Source organism: Anabrus simplex, chromosome 4, assembly GCF_040414725.1.
Source record: "Anabrus simplex isolate iqAnaSimp1 chromosome 4, ASM4041472v1, whole genome shotgun sequence".
Taxonomy (NCBI): Eukaryota; Metazoa; Arthropoda; class Insecta; order Orthoptera; family Tettigoniidae; genus Anabrus; species Anabrus simplex.
Window position 1 is genome coordinate 58,475,975 of NC_090268.1, and position 18,508 is coordinate 58,494,482.

At 40.0% G+C, this 18,508-nt stretch overlaps 1 protein-coding gene and 1 pseudogene across 1 annotated transcript in view; one reads left to right on the forward strand and one right to left on the reverse strand.

The window, feature by feature from the left end:
- Window positions 1-435: 435 nt before the first annotated feature.
- The window catches only part of lft (lowfat), a gene marked incomplete at its 5' end in the record, with an annotated part of 108,140 nt that continues 90,067 nt past the window's right edge, over window positions 436-18,508 (reverse strand). Inside the window, 2 exons of the mRNA XM_068227165.1 lie at window positions 436-5,158; window positions 14,403-14,543. Coding sequence (XP_068083266.1) covers window positions 4,748-5,158; window positions 14,403-14,543 — 552 coding nt within the window. The remainder of the gene's footprint in view (window positions 5,159-14,402; window positions 14,544-18,508) is intronic.
- On the forward strand, window positions 7,433-7,551 carry LOC136872998 (5S ribosomal RNA; annotated as a pseudogene).

Here is an 18,508-nt window from a genome sequence, read left to right on the forward strand (position 1 = left end):
AAGGATTGGGAAATAGGAGGGGGGGCGGGGTGGTAAATCCACCTCGTCATAGTGACTGGGAATGTTGCACTATTTCATCTTTGCTGAGACTGTTGACTATGAAATGTACGTCACGGCGCTGAGAGGGAAAATGGTATGATTTTTCCAATGTAAGGGCCTATTTCTTTGAAATTGTGATGCAAAGAGAACTGTAAAATACTTTTAGATGTTTATTACAATTCCACCGGTGAACCGGAGGAACAGAACAAGAAAGTGCTAAGGGCTCGAAGAAAGCCCTACGTTACTCAGCTAAAAGTTATAGAGAGCTACCTCATTCAGTTTCAGATTGTGATAACTACTTTTAATATTCATGTCATAATAATGGAGAAGTGTGAGGTCTTTTCATTACAAAATATGTTTAAGAAACGAAAATATTATATTCAACATTTATCGCGCTTTATTTTTCAGTAATTAAATTAACTTCCAAGCGACCAGAAAAACATTTCTTTAACGAAGCGATTTACAATATTAAAAAACAGAATTATAAATTCATGAGATCATTAATAAGTACACAATATTCATCTCTCCTTTCACTTTTAGCAAGGTTACAAAATATTCGTAACTATAAACAATACATCTCACTATTACAAATAAACATCAAAAAGCGAACATATCAGTGCACGTTTGAAAGTTATCGAGAGGATATCATCAAAATTTCAATCTACTAAAGCTATGTACAGTAGTAACTAGGGCTGTCAATCCATACAATGTTCTCACCTCGATGTCGATGTTGAGACCGTTCAGTCTTTTCATTTGAGAAAAGTTGAAATCAACACCGAAGAAACATAAAATAACCACAAATCTGAACTGAAATAAACAAGAGATTGGCGTGCGGCTAACTAGACTGTGCTAGGGAGGGTGAGCGTGTTCTGCCTTCTAGGACAGAGAGCTAATTACGTCACTGTAAGCTGTTGACTAATCGTGGAACGGCGAGAAAGTCTGCTCCGTCATTAAATTTGGCCTAATACTTCGATATTTTTAGTGGGTAAAATATTAAATATTTGAACTTCTTGCAATATCTACGTCAAATTTTAATTTTCTAGGACACTGCAACACGGCGTCCGCAATTCTGTTTGGGGGGAGCGGAGCAAAAATTAAAAATTTGAATTTTTGGAAATGTTTGTAGGTTACAGGCTAATAGCAATCACACTGCCAAATTTCAAGTTTCTAGCTCATGCCGAAGTGGGTAAATATTTATGTGAGTCAGTGAGCCATTGCGTTATATATATTCATAACAGAGCCAGGGAATGTGCACGCTAAATAGTGGAGACTTTCATTTGGAAATTTATTGCGGCCAAACGGTACGTCGTATCGAGGAGAGGATTGCGCATCAGACGACCTTTTACTCGTTTCGAGCTATTTTGTAGCTAAACGGTAATTGCTATCAACAAACGAATTGCAGAATACTACACGCGTTGAACGGCGTATGATAGGGTTAAGAGATATTAACTGACTGACAAGGAAACCCTTTCAACTGTAAGTTTCATATCTGATTGAGATTTCGTACAATGACTTCAGTGGAAATGTTTTATTCAGCCATTATCAAACTTAGATGCCATTCAAGGTAGAATACAATTCAGAACCTTAATTCACAAACAAAAATTTTCTGTAAAGCCCACCCGACGAAATACGGAATGGACTGATTAACGTAAAAAGGAACAAAGCAAGAAGATAAAGAGGCATTGGGAAGAGAAGAAGACCCCCCCCCCCAAAAAAAAAGGCTATTAAGTTCAAACACGCTCCTTAGTTGGGGATAACGAATCAAGAAGAAAATTAGATGTCCTATCTTATATTTACCACCAGTTTTGGGGTGTCAAAGTTTGCTCATTTGGGCATCGCATAGACAGGAGTGTAGAGGTGGGGAAGTAATGTATGTGTGTGAGAGAAAGAGTGAGAGCGTAGCAGATGAACTGGCCGGCCGCCCCGCCTCTGCCTGCTTCCCGCCGCTCACTCCTACCTATTCGGTGCTTAAAGGAGCAAACTTTGACGTCACAAAACCGGTACTAAGTATACGACTGGACATCTAATTTTGATATGGCTGAATGAAGTATTCCTACCAAAGTCGTTGTACCAAATCTCAATCAGATCGGAGATTTACAGATGGAAGAGTTTCCTTGTGAGTATTCACTCTGTCAGACTACCTCACCTGTAGTCAGAAGCGCTATTGATGTGTCAGCGAGAATAAACACAATAGAATGTTGAGATGGAACATCTTAAAAATATCCGAACCAACCAAGGTGAAAAGTGTTTATCTCAATTAATAATTTTACGAAATTTATAGATTAATCAATTTACATTTTATGAAGTTTCTCTTAAATGGAAAGGAAATTAAGTATACTTAATTATTCAACTTACAATGCCGATTAAAATATTTTGAAAAACGATATTCTAAAACCAATCACGGCTGATAAATTCTAACTTTCTAGACAAGCCAATGTTTTGCTTAGAAATTTATTTACCATACTTAGTAAGATGCCAAGAAGAGAACATGTCTAAAGTAAAATTCACCAGACAGAAAATTCTTGAATGAGAATACTACGTACATTTGTCTTATGCAGCAAAGTGTTACTCCTCCTGTTTTATCTCGACTCAATGGTAGTTTGTTTGCCTACTCCGTCAACGTACACGCAGGCTCCCGAGCACAGTTTAAGTCGTTCTGCCAACCTCTGGAATAAATAGTTGTTTTGTTATTTTTAGTTCTTCTATGTAGCGCAGAGTACCAAGCCTTAAATAAATTTATAAATTCAACAACTTTCTCCATATTTGACATAAGAGAGTTCTCAACATAGGCAGTTCTTCATTTGACCTTACTAAGCCAAAATTTCCCACCAGCTGAAAGCATTCCTCTTGGTTATATGCATACATCCTATTCAGCACTATACTGTGTTCAAGTGAGATTTTCAACTGTATAAGTGGTGTATTCAGCAAATGCGTGGTAAGATTATCATACTGATCATATTAAATACAATCTACTATATAGTTATCGTTTTTTCATGTATATCGCCTTCATTTAAACATTTTATACTGTCATTAAATGTCTGAATTCCGTATATTTAAAAATGTTACTAATCTTCTGCCAAATAACGTGTAATGTAAAAAATGGAATTTTAATTTGAAAAACAGTCTTGCGTTTCTAGAATACGGAATATTTCATTCCTATTAAGTATTCTACGATCTTAAGTTAAGGGAAATTATAATCACGAGTCACTAATACATTTGAAAAGTCTGGAGTAATACTACACACATTATACGACATTTTCACTGTATGATAATTATGATACCATTCAAGGCGCCACGCTACTTGAAAAAAGAAATTTTAGCAACAAGTAGATAAATAAGAGTATGATTGAATGAATTATAACACGAAGGAACTGAATCAACTTTTTCGATATGATATTTATTCAATGACCATAGGCTACTTTAAAATCAAATTTACATTAAAGCAATTCTACAAAGCAGCAAACTGCGGGCCTATTCATTGAATATTCTACGAGGTTATACAGTTATCAATTTCATCGAAATTTGTAAATTACTAACACTATAACGAAAAGAATGGAATATTGAAATTTATTTTATGACCTATACAGGCGTCAAGGTATAGTTTCTGCTGAAGATCGAAAGTGAAATCAATTATGTTGCACTTTCAAGCACATTATACTTTATTAACAATTTCTCTCACCACATATTTGTGAACATCCACTAATTCGCTGATGGAAATGTTAATGAAGAACTACTTATAGATATGAAATTTCACACGAGGAGTATCGTCACAAACCTTACTATGTACACCCATGGACAAAATTGAGTTTTATGCGGTTTCGTGTAGTTTTTCATGTGCTCTTTCATGCTTTGAAATTAAACTGTGTAACGCTGTATGTTGTCCTAGTGTAAACGAGACCTGAAAATTGACTACAATTTCATATCTATCGTTTCCAACAAAATGATTGGAGCAGACCGCGTTATGTCCAGGGACAAATTTTATTCGTTGGATACAATGGAAATTTGTTGCCACCTTACGTTGGATGTTCTGCAAATTAGGGACTATTCACTTACGACTACAATGGACAGACCGGGCTCAGTTGTAATGTGATGATGGAGCAAGATCTGAGCACAAAACATGAATGTCATTTTACACACGTTTTTATCTATAATATCAGTATTTCTTTTAAAAGTATTGAACCCATGACCTTTTAGACCATCAAGGGTTTAGTAGTCGTTTCATTTAGTTATAATAAGTTTCGTGATTTAAGTAATTCGATGTAATTGTATTGAATCCTATTACCATACTGTGTGGATCAAACAGTATTATGTTGGAAGTGCTTTTTTTTTTTTCGAAGAAAATCCAATTCTAAAATGATATTCTGTGGTTCCTGAGCGTATACAAAACCTGGAACAACTACGTTTTTACTACTTCGTGATTACTTGCGTAGTTTGGCTATAATTAGTTTTCTGTTTCTCGTGTCAAATTTGTTCAGTGGGCATAATAAGCTTTGCTAGATACTCATCACATCATCTGCAGGTTTAGACGGGAAGGCAGATGATACATTCGACTTAAGGCTTGTTGAACTCTTCTCGACTGTAGAACAGCACATCGACATCAAATTCTTAAACGAAGTTACCGACATTCTTTGTGACTGACATTGTTTTCACCAAGTGTGTGCATACAGACAGCCGCTTCCATCGTTACGGCAGTCTTAGTGGTCGCTCATTAGCTAGACAACGAGCCGTTGACCTGCGTGTGAGCGAGCATGAGGATGTCTTTCTTCTCCTTCGGGAAGCGCAGCTCCCGTCCGGCCAACCTAGCAGCCTCCAGTTCACGCTCCGCCAGGCCCAGTTCGCGGCCCAGCGCTCCCGCATTCTCCTGCTCGCGTGCGATCCAGTCTAGCGCCATTTGGGAGCGCATATCGTCGTCCAGCGCGCGATTCGAGTAGTGCGCTACCACCTCTTGACGAGAACATTGGCGCTCCCGCATCGCCTTCAGGCTGCCATTCCAATGTAACAACTGGAACACGGTCATCAGCTCCTGGAACTCCAACATGGTGCGGCCTTTGTTCGTTTCCAGCATGAAACGAAATGCGCCTATGCCCGTATTTGGATTGTCTGCTTCTTCTGGATCGCCCTGGAACAAGGAATACAAGCATGAACTACTAATATAAAGAAAATTGACAGCATAGATCAGTATTTCCCAACGTTTCTCCACGAAGAACCAGATACTAAACATATCTACACATGGAAAACATTACTCACCACATCATCTCAAAAACCTCCAAACCGAGAAGAGTGAAATATGACAAAGAAATTCCTATTACCTTGTTTGATAAAACAATAGCAAGAAGAAGTCAAAGACTCAAGAATCTTTGGTGAGAGTGTAAAGAGAAGGGTATCAGTCTGCGTGACGGAAGGAAGATTGTGTAAACGTGGCCCAAAGGTGGCCGTATCGATAAATAATAATTAATAATAATAAATAATAATAATAATAATAATAATAATAATAATAATAATAATATTATATTATATAATATAATATAATATATTAAAACATTATAAAAGAAGAAAAGTCCTTTCAGTTTTAATTATTGTGTTGATGGGCCTCTGCCTCAGTGGTGTAGTGGTTAGTGCGATTAGCTGCCACTCGCGGAGGCCCGGGTTCGATTCCCGGCTCTGCCACAAAATTTGAAAAGTGGTACGAGAGCTGAAACGGGGTCCACTCAGCCTCGGGAGGTCAAATGAGTAGAGGTCGGTTCGATTCACACCTCAGCCATCCTGGAAGTGGTTTTCCGTGGTTTCCCACTTCTTCTCCAGGCAAATGCCGGGATGGTACCTAACTTAAGGCCACGGCCACTTCCTTCCCTCTTCCTTGTCTATCCCTTACAATCTTCCCATCCCCCCGCAAGGCCCCTGTTCAGCATAGGAGGTGCGGCCGCTCCTACTCCTAGCCCTTTCCTATTCCATCGTCGCCATAAGACCTTTCTGTGTCAGTGCGACTAAAGCCACTAGCCAAAAAAAAAAAGTTATTTTGAGATTTTGATTCGATACTATAAGATAAAATTTTTACCTAACGAACAAAATTACACGTATCTTACAATTACATAGAAGTACGGCGTGAATAGCCAATTAAAAATAATTTAGTATTAGATAACACACTAAGAAACTAACAGACACTATAGAGTCTGCCAGCAGGCGAGTTGGCCGTCCGGTTAGGGGCGCGCGGCTGTGAGCTTGCATCCGGGAGATCGTGGGTTCGAATCCCACTGTCGGCAGCCCTGAATATGGTTTTCCGTGGTTTCCCATTTTCACACCAGGCAAATGCTCGGGCTGTACCACGGCTGCTTCCTTCCAACTCCTAGGCCTTTCCTATCCCATCGTCGCCATAAGACCTATCTGTGTCGCTGCGACGTAAAACCACTAGCAAAAAAAGAAAAAGTCTGCCAGATTGGCGAATGCGCGCGGCAAGTGGGTGAATCATACCTCAGTGTCCATGACCTTGGCAAAAAATATACCCCTGCTACCCTTCCTCACAGCACATGTAGTTTCCACTACTTGCTGTGGCGCTATACAAATCGGTTAGCCGCGACAAACGACATTTGGTGCGTATTTCCGCTAATAATTTTGTTAATAATCAAATAAAATGAAGGAAAAAGTAGCTGATAAGAGAACAGGGCTTGTACAAATTGCTTTTTTTAATAATGCCTAGCTTCAGCCTGCTAAATTGTAACGTTTTCTCCACGAAGTGAGGAAACTGACCCTTCACCCTCATAATCGTCGCTAGTGTTTATCTTCTACTAATTATTGAGAGACTGATATCAATCAGCACTTCTGGTTTGGTGAAAAAATTAACGGAGAATTCACTTCTCATTTCCTTATTCCATCTCTTCATTTCCATCTAGTCTAACTATGAAATCTGATGGTGAATCTATTAGGGATCGAATGAGCCTTTGTCCTCAGGATTCAACATACAAAGTCCAAGAGGATCTAAACTTGGGAGCGTGGGTTGGCGACCACGGGGCCCTTAGCTGACTTCTGGCATTGCTTCCACTTACTTGTGCCAGGATCCTCACTTTCATGTGTCCTATCCGACCTTCCTTGGTCAATCTTGTTCTTTTCCGACCCCGGCGGTATTAGGTTCCCGAGGCCTAGGGAGTCTTTCATTTTCACGCCCTTCGTGGCCCTTGTCTTCCTTTGGCCGATATCTTCATTTCATCTCTTCTGTTTTTTCTCTCCGATTAGTGTTATATAAAGGATGGTTACCTAGTTGTACTTCCTCTTAAACAATAATCACCACCACCACGACTTCAACACACACAGTAGTAGTAGTATGAGAAGAAATTTTATAGTTTCACGTGATTGTTGAAATAATGGGATCTCCAGTTTTACGTGGATTTAGAACTACTGCGCCAACGGCCAGACCATGTTGAATACACTGGTTTTCGTCCGAACACCGCAGTTAAGCAACATCGGGTGTGGTCAGTACTTGGATGGATGACCGCTAGGGAAAAACACGTCCCGTTGGCTCAATTTCCTTTCGCCAACGGCCGTAGCCGAGTTGAAACACCCGATCCCGTGAGATCTTCGAAATTAAGCAACATTGGGCGTGGTCAAGGTTTGGATGGGTTGCCACGCGCTGTTGGTGGTGGGTAAGGGAATGGAGGAACGGAAAGGATCTGGTCACCCTACCGTACGTAAACTCCGGTTCAGGCACACCTCTGCGATGGTTCGGACCTGCCTTCGGGCAGAATACACCCTTACCTTAGAACTACTACGACAGGACCTTTCATTTCAAAAACCCACATACACTGGATGGCATTCGAACCGAGATCACCTTGGTGAGAACCCAATCACAATGTCACTCAGCTGTCAAGCCCAATTTTATGTACCGGTAAATACTAGGTGAAAGTATGGTCGAGGTTGGTTCCCTGTCAATATAAGCATCTAACACTGAAACAGAGAAATATACAGTAAGTGTGAGCAGAAATTAAATTCAGAGCATGGTCGCAGAACTCACCAACATTCAAGAGAACTGCTCGAACCTACCTTCTTGGGAACTAGAGGGGTAGGAATAGGTTACATCCATATTTCACGACAACAAAGATAATAGAATAATTAATTTACAAGTGTGTTGAAGAGGTTGCAGTTCCTGCCAAGAATAACATTACTGGTTTGTCACATGTTCTCTTGACAACTACTACAATACTCGATAAAATGTACAGTTTCCTTTCTGTGCCAAGAATATGTCGAGCAATTAATTAGAAAAGGGCTATTTATATGGCGGACTGAAGTAATTCTGATTCCGTTCACTTGTTCACGTTCTTCGTGAGAAGCCCTGCTTTGTATGGGACAACAGCAGTGTGATGTCACATTGCACGAGACGCAAAATGCATACGTAAACATATTCAAACGTCGCTAAACGATTCAGGAACCTCCTGTTTAGCACTGTTAATTGACTGCAAGTCGTTCATTATGTTCAGACTACTTTCAGACAAATTAAATCAACAGCAGGTAGGTGAGTGGCTTCCTTACATGCCTGGGATGCGATGCGTGGCAGGTCTCGTTAGTTCTTTAAGCCAGTGATTCCTAAACTTTTCCGTTTTCTTTTCGCAAGCTGTTTTACGTCGCACCGACACAGATATGTCTTATGGTGACGATGAGACAGAAAAGGGCTAGGAGTTGGAAGGAAGCATCCGTGGCCTTAATTAAGATACAGTCCCAGCATTTGCTTGGTGTGAAAATGGGAAACCACGGAAAACCATATTCAGGGCTGCCGACAGTGGGTTCGAACCCACTATCTCCCGAATACTGGATACTGGCCACACTTAAGCGACTGCAGCAATCGAACTCGGTAAACTTTTCCAGTTGGCGGTGCCCCCTCTCCCCCACCTCCACCTCTGTAAGCTTGCAAGTTCCAATTTTAGGAAAAGTGTTTTTCAGAAAATAATAATAATAATAATAATAATAATAATAATAATAATAATAATAATAATAATAATAATAATAATAATAATAATAATAATAATAGTTGTACTGGGGTACACATTCTCCGTTCCGTTGAACTGCGCGCCTTCTTGAATGCCATCTGTGCTAGAAATCTTGAACTAATGTAACACAAGATACTTAGATCTTCAACCGTTAAATGTCTCTGCCATCGGCCGATGTGCCCCCTCTGGCAGCATTAAGGACAATTAATTCTGAAGGGAATTTCAATTTTTTGAAGGTGGTAAACCTTAAGTTTTGTAGATTGTTTTTTTAAATGTATCTAATTTGTCAACACTCGTACTGTTTCTTTCTTCCTTTAGTTATAAACCAGTCAGGAATTTCGTGTATATTTATCCAGCCAATTAAAATTGGGGGTTTGTACAGGCCTCTGGAATCTTCCCCTCTGAGATGCTATAAAAGCTGGGCGCTTTAGGGCGGTATTGTCATCTTCATCGCTCCGATCTAGTGTGTGTGCGGTGTAATGAGGAGGCAGGGGCTGCCTGGCATCGTTTGGAAGGCCCAACTACTCAAGGTAATGACCGAAATTTCTTAACTTGTGATAGCTCCAGGCAGATAACTTGAAGGGAAGGTTTCAAACTTCTTTCCTTAATGTAAAGTTCTAAAGTCATTGTTTAAATGTAAATTTTCGGCAAGTCTGTAGACTCTGTTCAAATCCCTGCAGGGAAACATGTAAATAAATGGAACAGAGAGTTCATCATCTGTCCAACGTGGTATGGGGTGACTAAAATTTTCTGAACTAAATTCTTCACTCGCCTTCGGCATTTAATATTCTTCGTTTAGTCATCCCTCTGCAGTATATGCATAGCCTCTGCAACGTCGGAACATAAGCCCATTTAGGATATTAAGTGTTTTTCTAAAAGCAACTGTTTCGCCTCCTAGCCTTTTGTTCATGGCCGATCGTCTTAAGACTCGAATCGCGGCTGGGTTATTTGTGACCCAGCTGTTATTTCTTTCTTCCCTATCTTCTACAAAAAATAAAAAAAATAAAAAAATAAAAAATAAAAAATTGTAGCATGTGTACAGCTACGAAATATTATGTATTACTAGCTGAACCCGTTGCTTACGTGTTATGTAGGTGAGAAGTAGATGATGATTATGATTATCATAATTGTGTGAAGTGCCATTCCTACAAATAAGCTATATGCAGCATAATGTACATCGTGTGTACTGATGTCAGACGATTGGTCTCTTAAAAATTGACGAGATGGAAGCCTTTCTTGCTGTACTGTACATTCGCGGTGCCATAGGAACAAGGGCTTAGAACTGGACCCACTGTGGGTCAGCGAAGTGGGACAATCCTATTATCCACATATTAATTATTTGTATGGTTAATATTCTACATCAAAATAAACTATGTGTATTAAATTTCCAAAAAGATATCCAGCGCAGGTACTGGTATATTCATTGGCTCTACACTTGCTACAGATAGTTCTTTTTCAAAGTATAGAGAAGAAAGAACTAACAGCTGGGTCACAAATGATCAGTCGCGGTTCTAGTGTTAAACCTTTTAATTTTACTTTAAGGCCATTTAGTATGGGCACTCATTGCCCCGGTTTAAAGTGTAATTATTGATAAACGAGCGCGTAACAGACTGGAGAGCAGAAGTGACTGCAATCACTGTTTTTGAATGTTGAATTTTTTAAGAAGTTTCAGCCCCTTAGAGGCTGGACTACAGTAAGAATGTAAGTGAGTCGAGCAAATGTGCTCTTGTAAAATAGTGTACCTTCACAATGCTCATCCCTTATACATTATCTTGTTGATAATTCTATCCAGTTCTTGTACCTAATTTTTGGACTCATAGTCCGCTGTTGTTATCAGAGCTGATGAGCTCATTGTTATTCCATTTAACTGTTATTTGTTGTTGTTGCTTGTTCAGATTTTCTACCTACCAAATACTGGAATTTAAAAAAAGAATGAAAGAAGTAAAATTTCAAGGTTTAGTCCTTTAACTTCTACTCTGGTCATTTCCCTGTCCACCCATTCACCCCAGCATCTTCTTTACACCTCTGCGTTCCACGAAATCCCCGGAATAATAACACAGTAATGATAATCATAATCACCATCTACTTCTCACCTACATAACAGGTATGCAACGGGTTCAGCTAGTAATATATGAATAAGATAACTGGATGCAATGTAATTAGGAAGTCCATTCATAAGACACCCATGGCAATTGTTGAACATGTGCCAAACCAGTGACGTACTTTTTACCGAGAAGCCTAGATCTTGATAGCATTCGTTTCGTAGAGGGTCGTGTGTGGCGTGCTTGTTAATGTACGAGTGTGTACAAGAGCTGTCACTCAAAGCTAGACGTGAGTAGAAAGCGAATTATCAATTAGCAGCTATGTGATTCTGCCACTTCAGCAAGATTCAGCAAATTAAATAATATTCTTGAAAATGTTGTACACGGAAAACTAAAAGGATGGTTGTTAATTGAATCGATTATTTCTGAAAGGGCTCAAGAGACAAAAATTAATAAAGAGTTAGGCACAAATTACTATTCCTTGGATCGTTTAGTGCAGAAACGAGTCAAGTGCCATTGCCGTAATGATGTTGAAAAGACGGGGGAAATATTGTGTTTATTATTGAGAGGAGTCATGATCGCTCTTGCCCCTTTCAAATCCAAACCGTTCTTACGTTGGTTGCACTACACTGGCATTCATTGTCTCTCTCAGTTTGTTCATTTGTTTGTTGTTTACATTCAATCAATATTTAGTTACCATTTTTTCGAAACATTTTCTCTGTTGTGGTTATCAGTAAAGGTCGTTGTGTTTGTTAGTTTAAAGTTTACAATGAGCATTTGTGTGAGTGGTTTTGTGTGATTAAAGCTGTGCGTACACGTTAATCATGTTGGGTTCAGAAGACGAAGAACTTCATCCTAGAAGAAGGCGTGGAGTGACCCACCAGGAATCTTACAAGCGTAATAAAATACGTGATGCAAGAGTAGGAGAGACATATGTTCATTATAAAAATGTTCAAGTTCCTCAAAATGTATAACCTGTAAGTGTCCTCACAAATGTAGTTTGAAAATAAATCAGTTAGTGATAGATGTTACATGGCATTCTTTATTCTTTAGAAAGCAAAGTTCTTCAAGATACGTATTTAAAAACATTGATAGAAGTTGTTGAAGTCAAACACAAAAAGGCGTAAGAATCCCCTACAGCCTGATGACGAGTGATGACAATGACAATGAAGTAGGCATACCGCTCAATCTTTTAAGAGAAATATTTCTTATGTTTACAATGTTAAAGTAAACGGTGTATTACAAGTCGTGTGCAAAAGTTATTTTTGCAGATACACGGAGTTGAAAAAGAAAAGGATAAGCAGGATTTGTAAACTACTTGGAAAAAAAAAAACCGAAATGCCAATTGATTAAAGAGAAAAGTACAAAGGAAACCATGCCAAGCCTGGCGAGATTAATGCTCGTATCCATGATCACATATCAAAATTTGAAGTCAGAGAAGACACATTACGGTGGTACGCCGAAGAAGTACCTAGATGCCGGATTAAATATTAAAGTTAAGCATGAGACATTTATTTCTGAAAATGAGGACCTAAAAGGTGAAGTAAATTACAACTATTACTTCACGTACTATAAAGAAAATTTCGGTTACTTATGCGGACGGCCACAAGTGGACGCATGTAATGTCTGCGAGAGCTTACATGCTAAAATAAAGGACAAGGCTCTAAACGAAAATGCTTAATGCTAAACTTGCCGCTAAAGCAGAGTTAGTTATTCATAAGCGAAGAGCTAAAAAATATTACTCAAGTATGAAAGCTGCCAGTACGAACAAAGATGAAGGTACTTGATGTCTATGTTTTGATTTCATGCAGAACCTTCCCCTACCGCGCATTCCTGTTCAATACCTTTTTTATATGCGGCAACTATGGGTTGATGTATTCAGTATACATGACTTGAAAACAAATAAATACAAGATTTATAAATGTATCACGAGGGGAAGCTAATAAATCGCCAGATGATGATGTGTAGTATGCTTTTAGACTGCATCAAAACAGAAGTACCCAGCAATGTCAAACACTTGGTACTGTTCAGGGCAGAATAAAAATCACACCGTCTCTCGGTTTCTGATGAATCTGCGTGATAAGGGAGTATTTACCACCATCACACACAACTTTCCAGTGAGGGGTCATTCATACTCTGCATGTGACCGTGACTTTGGTGGTATAAAGTGAAACATCAAGAACCTGGATCGAGTTTATACACCAGACCATTATTCTGAACTAGTGTTAAAAGCAAGCAACAGTAACCGTTTTAAGGTCCACCTGTTGACAATCACAGTCCTTCGTTTCAAGAAGTGGTGGCCACGATTCTATAAAGTGATGAAACATAAAACATTCCTTTTTTGGTGAGATACTTAGTATTCTCTGTACCCTAAGTCAAAACCATCATCAAGCTATAAAACCATAAACATATTCATATGAAACCTATGGCAGAGCAACACCTCAAGCCCAAAAGGAGAGCTGTAAGTTTTCTGCTTACAAGCAATTCCATTACAACAAAGAAACAAAAGGAAAAGTAGTGGTCAGTAAGTTCATAGACGGAGCAGTTAAGTCTACATTCATTCTGCTGAAAACCACAGAGCCTCCCAACTTACCAGAAGAAATGGCTAATTCAGAAGGAAAGGTAAGTGTTTTTATTAACATTTTATCACTGTTACATTGGAATCTTTTAAGATAATTAGATTTTAACTGCAAACATACAACAACTGCTTATAGGCCTTAAAGAGTTATATTGGTGTTCATTTTTAGGTACCCATACACGTAAGATGATGGCAGATCTGAAAGAAAATGGAACCTTACCTTGCTGCCTACGATGAGTTTTATAATCAGATTTTTGAATGGCCTACTACAAGCAAGGACGCTCCATTAGATGAAAGCATACCATAAACTGCTTGGACCATGAGATAGGCGTAAACTGTGTTTTTGTTTTTATCAGTAATGTCTTCTAGGTAGTGTGACAACAACAACCTATATTTAAAATGCAAATACACTATTGCATATTAAAATGTCATATTCTTTACTTAAAACATCAACAAACTGGTTAGACATTTTTTTAGAGTGTAAACAACTTCAACTTTTCTTGTTAATTACTTAAAGGGGTCAAGTTCACAATTTTCAAATACTTTTTTCTATAAAGTAGTGAAACATAAAACATTCCTTTTTTGGTGAGAAACTTGGTATTCTCTGTACCCTAAGTCAAAACCATCATCTACCTATAAAAAATTAACATTATGATTTGTGCACTTGACCCCTTCCGAAAATAAGCGATTGAATTGCGATTTTAAACCGATCTGACTCACGTGCATGCAGAAGAAGTTAATTTGAAAAATATGTATGTGTTTAGAAGTTACCTTAAAGGACGCTCTCGCTTCAGCCACCGCCTTCTCGATGAAGTCGTCCGATATCCTCCTAGATGGATGTTCATTGAATACTGAGTTCATGAGTGCAATTTTGGCAGCACTACGTCGGGCCTCCGCTTTCGTAGGGCAGTTCTGGAAAAAAAAAATCAAATTGCAATAACATATAAAAGTAATAATAATAATAATAATAATAATAATAATAATAATATAAATCCTCAGCCTGTTTTCAGTCAATCGACCGGGTTAGGAAAGGAATGAACGAAGTTCCGTCTAGCGGCGAGGATAGGAATTTTGTCGGTCTGTCATACTCCTCTGAGCAGTAATACATTAATGACTGACAAATGAAATGAAATTATACTAGAGAGCGTTGCTGGAATGAGAGATAACAGGGAAACATTAATTCTCACAATATGCTAATATTGTATATACTTAAGACTCTCTATAGGCATTGTGAAAAACTATTTTCGGCATGTCGTTTATTGCAGTGTACACTGAATTACAGACATTACAAAACAGTAATAGCAACCCGGGAGAGGGCGCGTAAAAATAATAGCGCGAGGAGGCGCGCACGGTGTTTTAGACCGGGTCAGGAAAAAAAATAGCACAAATTAAGCAAAAACTGTTTTAATGTTACAAAACTAGTAAATAATTTTGAATCAACTTGTAAATAATGTTGAAATGTATTTTAACAATACAAAAATTGGATGTTTAACAATCGACGTCCATTCTGCGTCATCACTTGATTCTTGACTTTTCGCACCGCACCGAACACATATCAGTGCCGAGGATTCTTTGCAGATAAGTCGCTGCCATACACGGCATCCAGACTTGTTTTTGTGTTGGTTTTTTCCAGTTGTAGTAGGCGCATCTTCCAGGTCCTTCTAGTTCTTGTGGAGCTGCAGAGGGCTGCACTTCTTTAAACAATCGTAACATGTGGCGAATCTTCCTTTTCTAAAAGTCTTTCGATTTCTCTTCACTATTTCTATCCATGATGAGTTGAACTTCAGTATATACGAAGGCACTATTTCATAAGAAAATTAAACAGAACTGACAATTCTTACTACATTAACTAAAAAGTAAAACGCATACGTCTTGGGGCGCACCAGCAGTTTTAGATCGGATCCGTCAAACAATGCACTCAGACAGAAACTGAGGAGTGTGAGGGGTGAATTGTTCACGCACATTGATAGTGGATGAGTACAATGTAAGGCACTGAGGGGATGGGAGCTAGCAGCGCGCTACGTTAAGAATTATAACTATTTATCCACGGCCGACTGGATACCTCGCTGCGCTCCGTAAGGAGCTAGCTAGAGCGACGCATCAAGTCGGCCGTGATTTATCTCTAAATCCGGTCTAACAGACCGTGAGGCGCCCTCTCTAGAGTTAAAAGCAACTGATGTCACAAAGTCTAAACGGCCCCAAACACTCTCAGACTTCTGGAAAACTTACCTGCACAGTCTTGCCTCCGGGAGGTATGTCGGAGTACGCAGTGGTCCACACACGCTCAGACTAAATGATTATTTACCGAGGAAGTTGAATACGACGCCCTCAGCTGTTTTCCGTTTAAGATTATGCGCTTCGGATGGTTGAAAAATGTATACGGATTTAAATTATTTAGATAGACGGTATAGAAGATGACTCGTTATTTGGACATAATGTAGCGCTCTGCACGAAGAAGACGCGCAAAGAAAGATTTCAGTTTTCATATTTGTAGGTTACCATGTTTACATTTTCTGCGCAACTCTGAGATAGCGCTTTCGTCGTAGTCTCCGGCTGAATTCAAGCAGCGCCAGAATGTCAGAGACTTGCCTGCAGACGCATACACACAGAGGCATGTCTGAAGAGACTGGTTTGCGCAGACTTATCTCCGACTAAGTTTGCGCGTGTATGGGGCCCCTGTTACGTAACTACCCACAGGTAGCACAAGAAGTCAAAATATAGAAATGCAATTTTTACACAACAGGGTTCCTTTCCGTGCAGCGGGTCACATATTGGTCTATTTGAGCTTTAACCAAGTCATATTTTGATAGTATTTCATTTTTCTCATAAACCTGTGAAGACAACCGTTTGGATATTTAATTCTTCGAACAGTGAAATATTGCTACATATTTCCGTCTAAGGGACGCATACCTTCCTTCGGCAGCACTACATTTCAAAGGCTTTTATGCCCTTTTCATCTCTTAATTTGTTAGTAAAAACAAATACATGTTCCATTATATTGTTGTGTAAACTAAGCTCATTGAACAAAAAATTAGTCACCCTAGTGCGCACGTACAGATGGATCGTTAAGCTGTCACAGCGAACGAGTCCAGTGTTCAACCGGACGCGCACTGCCTCTACGTGAACATACGACAATAGCGATCAGTGAGACATTGAAGTTTCAACTGGACAGTGTACGTCAAGGTAGATGTAAGGACGTGACAGAGTGGCAAAAAGGGGCAATCGTGCTTGGCCATACGGTGCGTGAAGTTGCTGGATTTGTTGGTGTTTCGAAGAGAAGTGTTCAACGTGTCTACAAACTGTTGTGTACTACACGTGGCCACGAAACACGACGTCAGAATTGTGATCGCAAAAAGATCCTGACTGAGAGGGACCGGAGACGCGTTTCACGGCTTGTGAATCAAAATCGCTTCCAAAACCGACAGGAATTGCTGCAGTCAGTGAATGAAGGTCCATCCCGACCTGTTAGCGATAGAACATTGCGAAGAGAACTGCATGCAATGAACATTTGGAGTCTGTCACTTTGCAAGAGGTCATTGCTCACACAAGCTGCGCGTCTTCAATGGGCTAGAAATCATCGAACGCGGACAGTAGCTGACTGGAGGAACGTAGTGCGGTCTGACGAATCACGTTTTGGCCTGTATTCCAATGACGCATGTCGTCGAGTTCACCGAAGGCCAAATGAAACATATCATCCTCGATGTGTGTAAGTCGGAGGTGGGTCTGATGTTTTGAGGGTATTTTGCGTATCATAGCCAACGGCCGTAGCCGTGGTGAAACACCGGATCCCATGAGATCTCCGAAGTTAAGCAACATTGGGCGTGGTCAAGATCTGGATGGGTTATCACGCGCTGTTGGTGGGGGTAAGGGAATGGAGGAGCGGAAAAGAACTGGCCAACCTACCGCACGTAAACTCCGGCTCACGCACACCTCTGCGGGGGTTCGGACCTGCCTTCGGGCAGGAAACACCCTTACGCCCCTTCGTATCATAGATTGGGTTCGCTCACTGAGGTGGCCACTAAGATGAAGCAGCATTCTGGATGATCAGGTGTTGCCTTTCAGTCAACATCTGCATGATGAGTGTGCTATCGATACCTCGATTTTTCAAGATGAAAACAGGAAAGTTCATCGGGCTGGACGCATATGAGAATGGTTTTATGAATGCTCCCTCACCCTATTATATCTCGACTGGCCCGAAAAATGACCTGAATTGAACCCCGCTGAAAATCTGTGGGACACGTTAGGACAGCGAGTAAAACGCACACATCAGCATTCCCGCAATTTGATGGAACTGCGCGATCAAATCCTCAACAAGTGGCCTAACCTGGATGCGACGCACTTGCACAACCTCGTGGACTCACTTCCTAACCAAATCCAGGTGGCCATCAAGTCCAGAGGCGGACTTACTCGGTATTTAATGATGCTTGTAATGATTTCTCCAGGGGTGACTAATTATTTTGTTCTTATGAATTCTTGAGTGAAAATAAAATCCACCAGCACACCTCTGAGGTATAAATCTAAGCTGCAGTATTTATAATTTTAAAAAACGTTCTGGTGAATAAGATCCCAGTGTGTAGAGCAGGCCTTTCCAACTCGAGCACTTAGTGCTAGGGCGCACCAGTGCTGCACTCAGCAGCACCTTTCCCCTCCTTCCCCACCTACCCCGCGCAGTGGTCGGTGCATGTGTGCGTAAGAGACAGTACATTCATTCTCATTCTCTGTGTATGTGTGTGTGTGTCATTCTCGGCAGGATCCATTCGATAGAACAGACAGTGGAGCAGTTGGTTTCTCCTTCGTCAAAAATGTCGTTTAATCCTTCATGGGTGGATTCATATTTTGTTCTCAATACCGAAGGGAAAGCTCAGTGTTTAATTTGT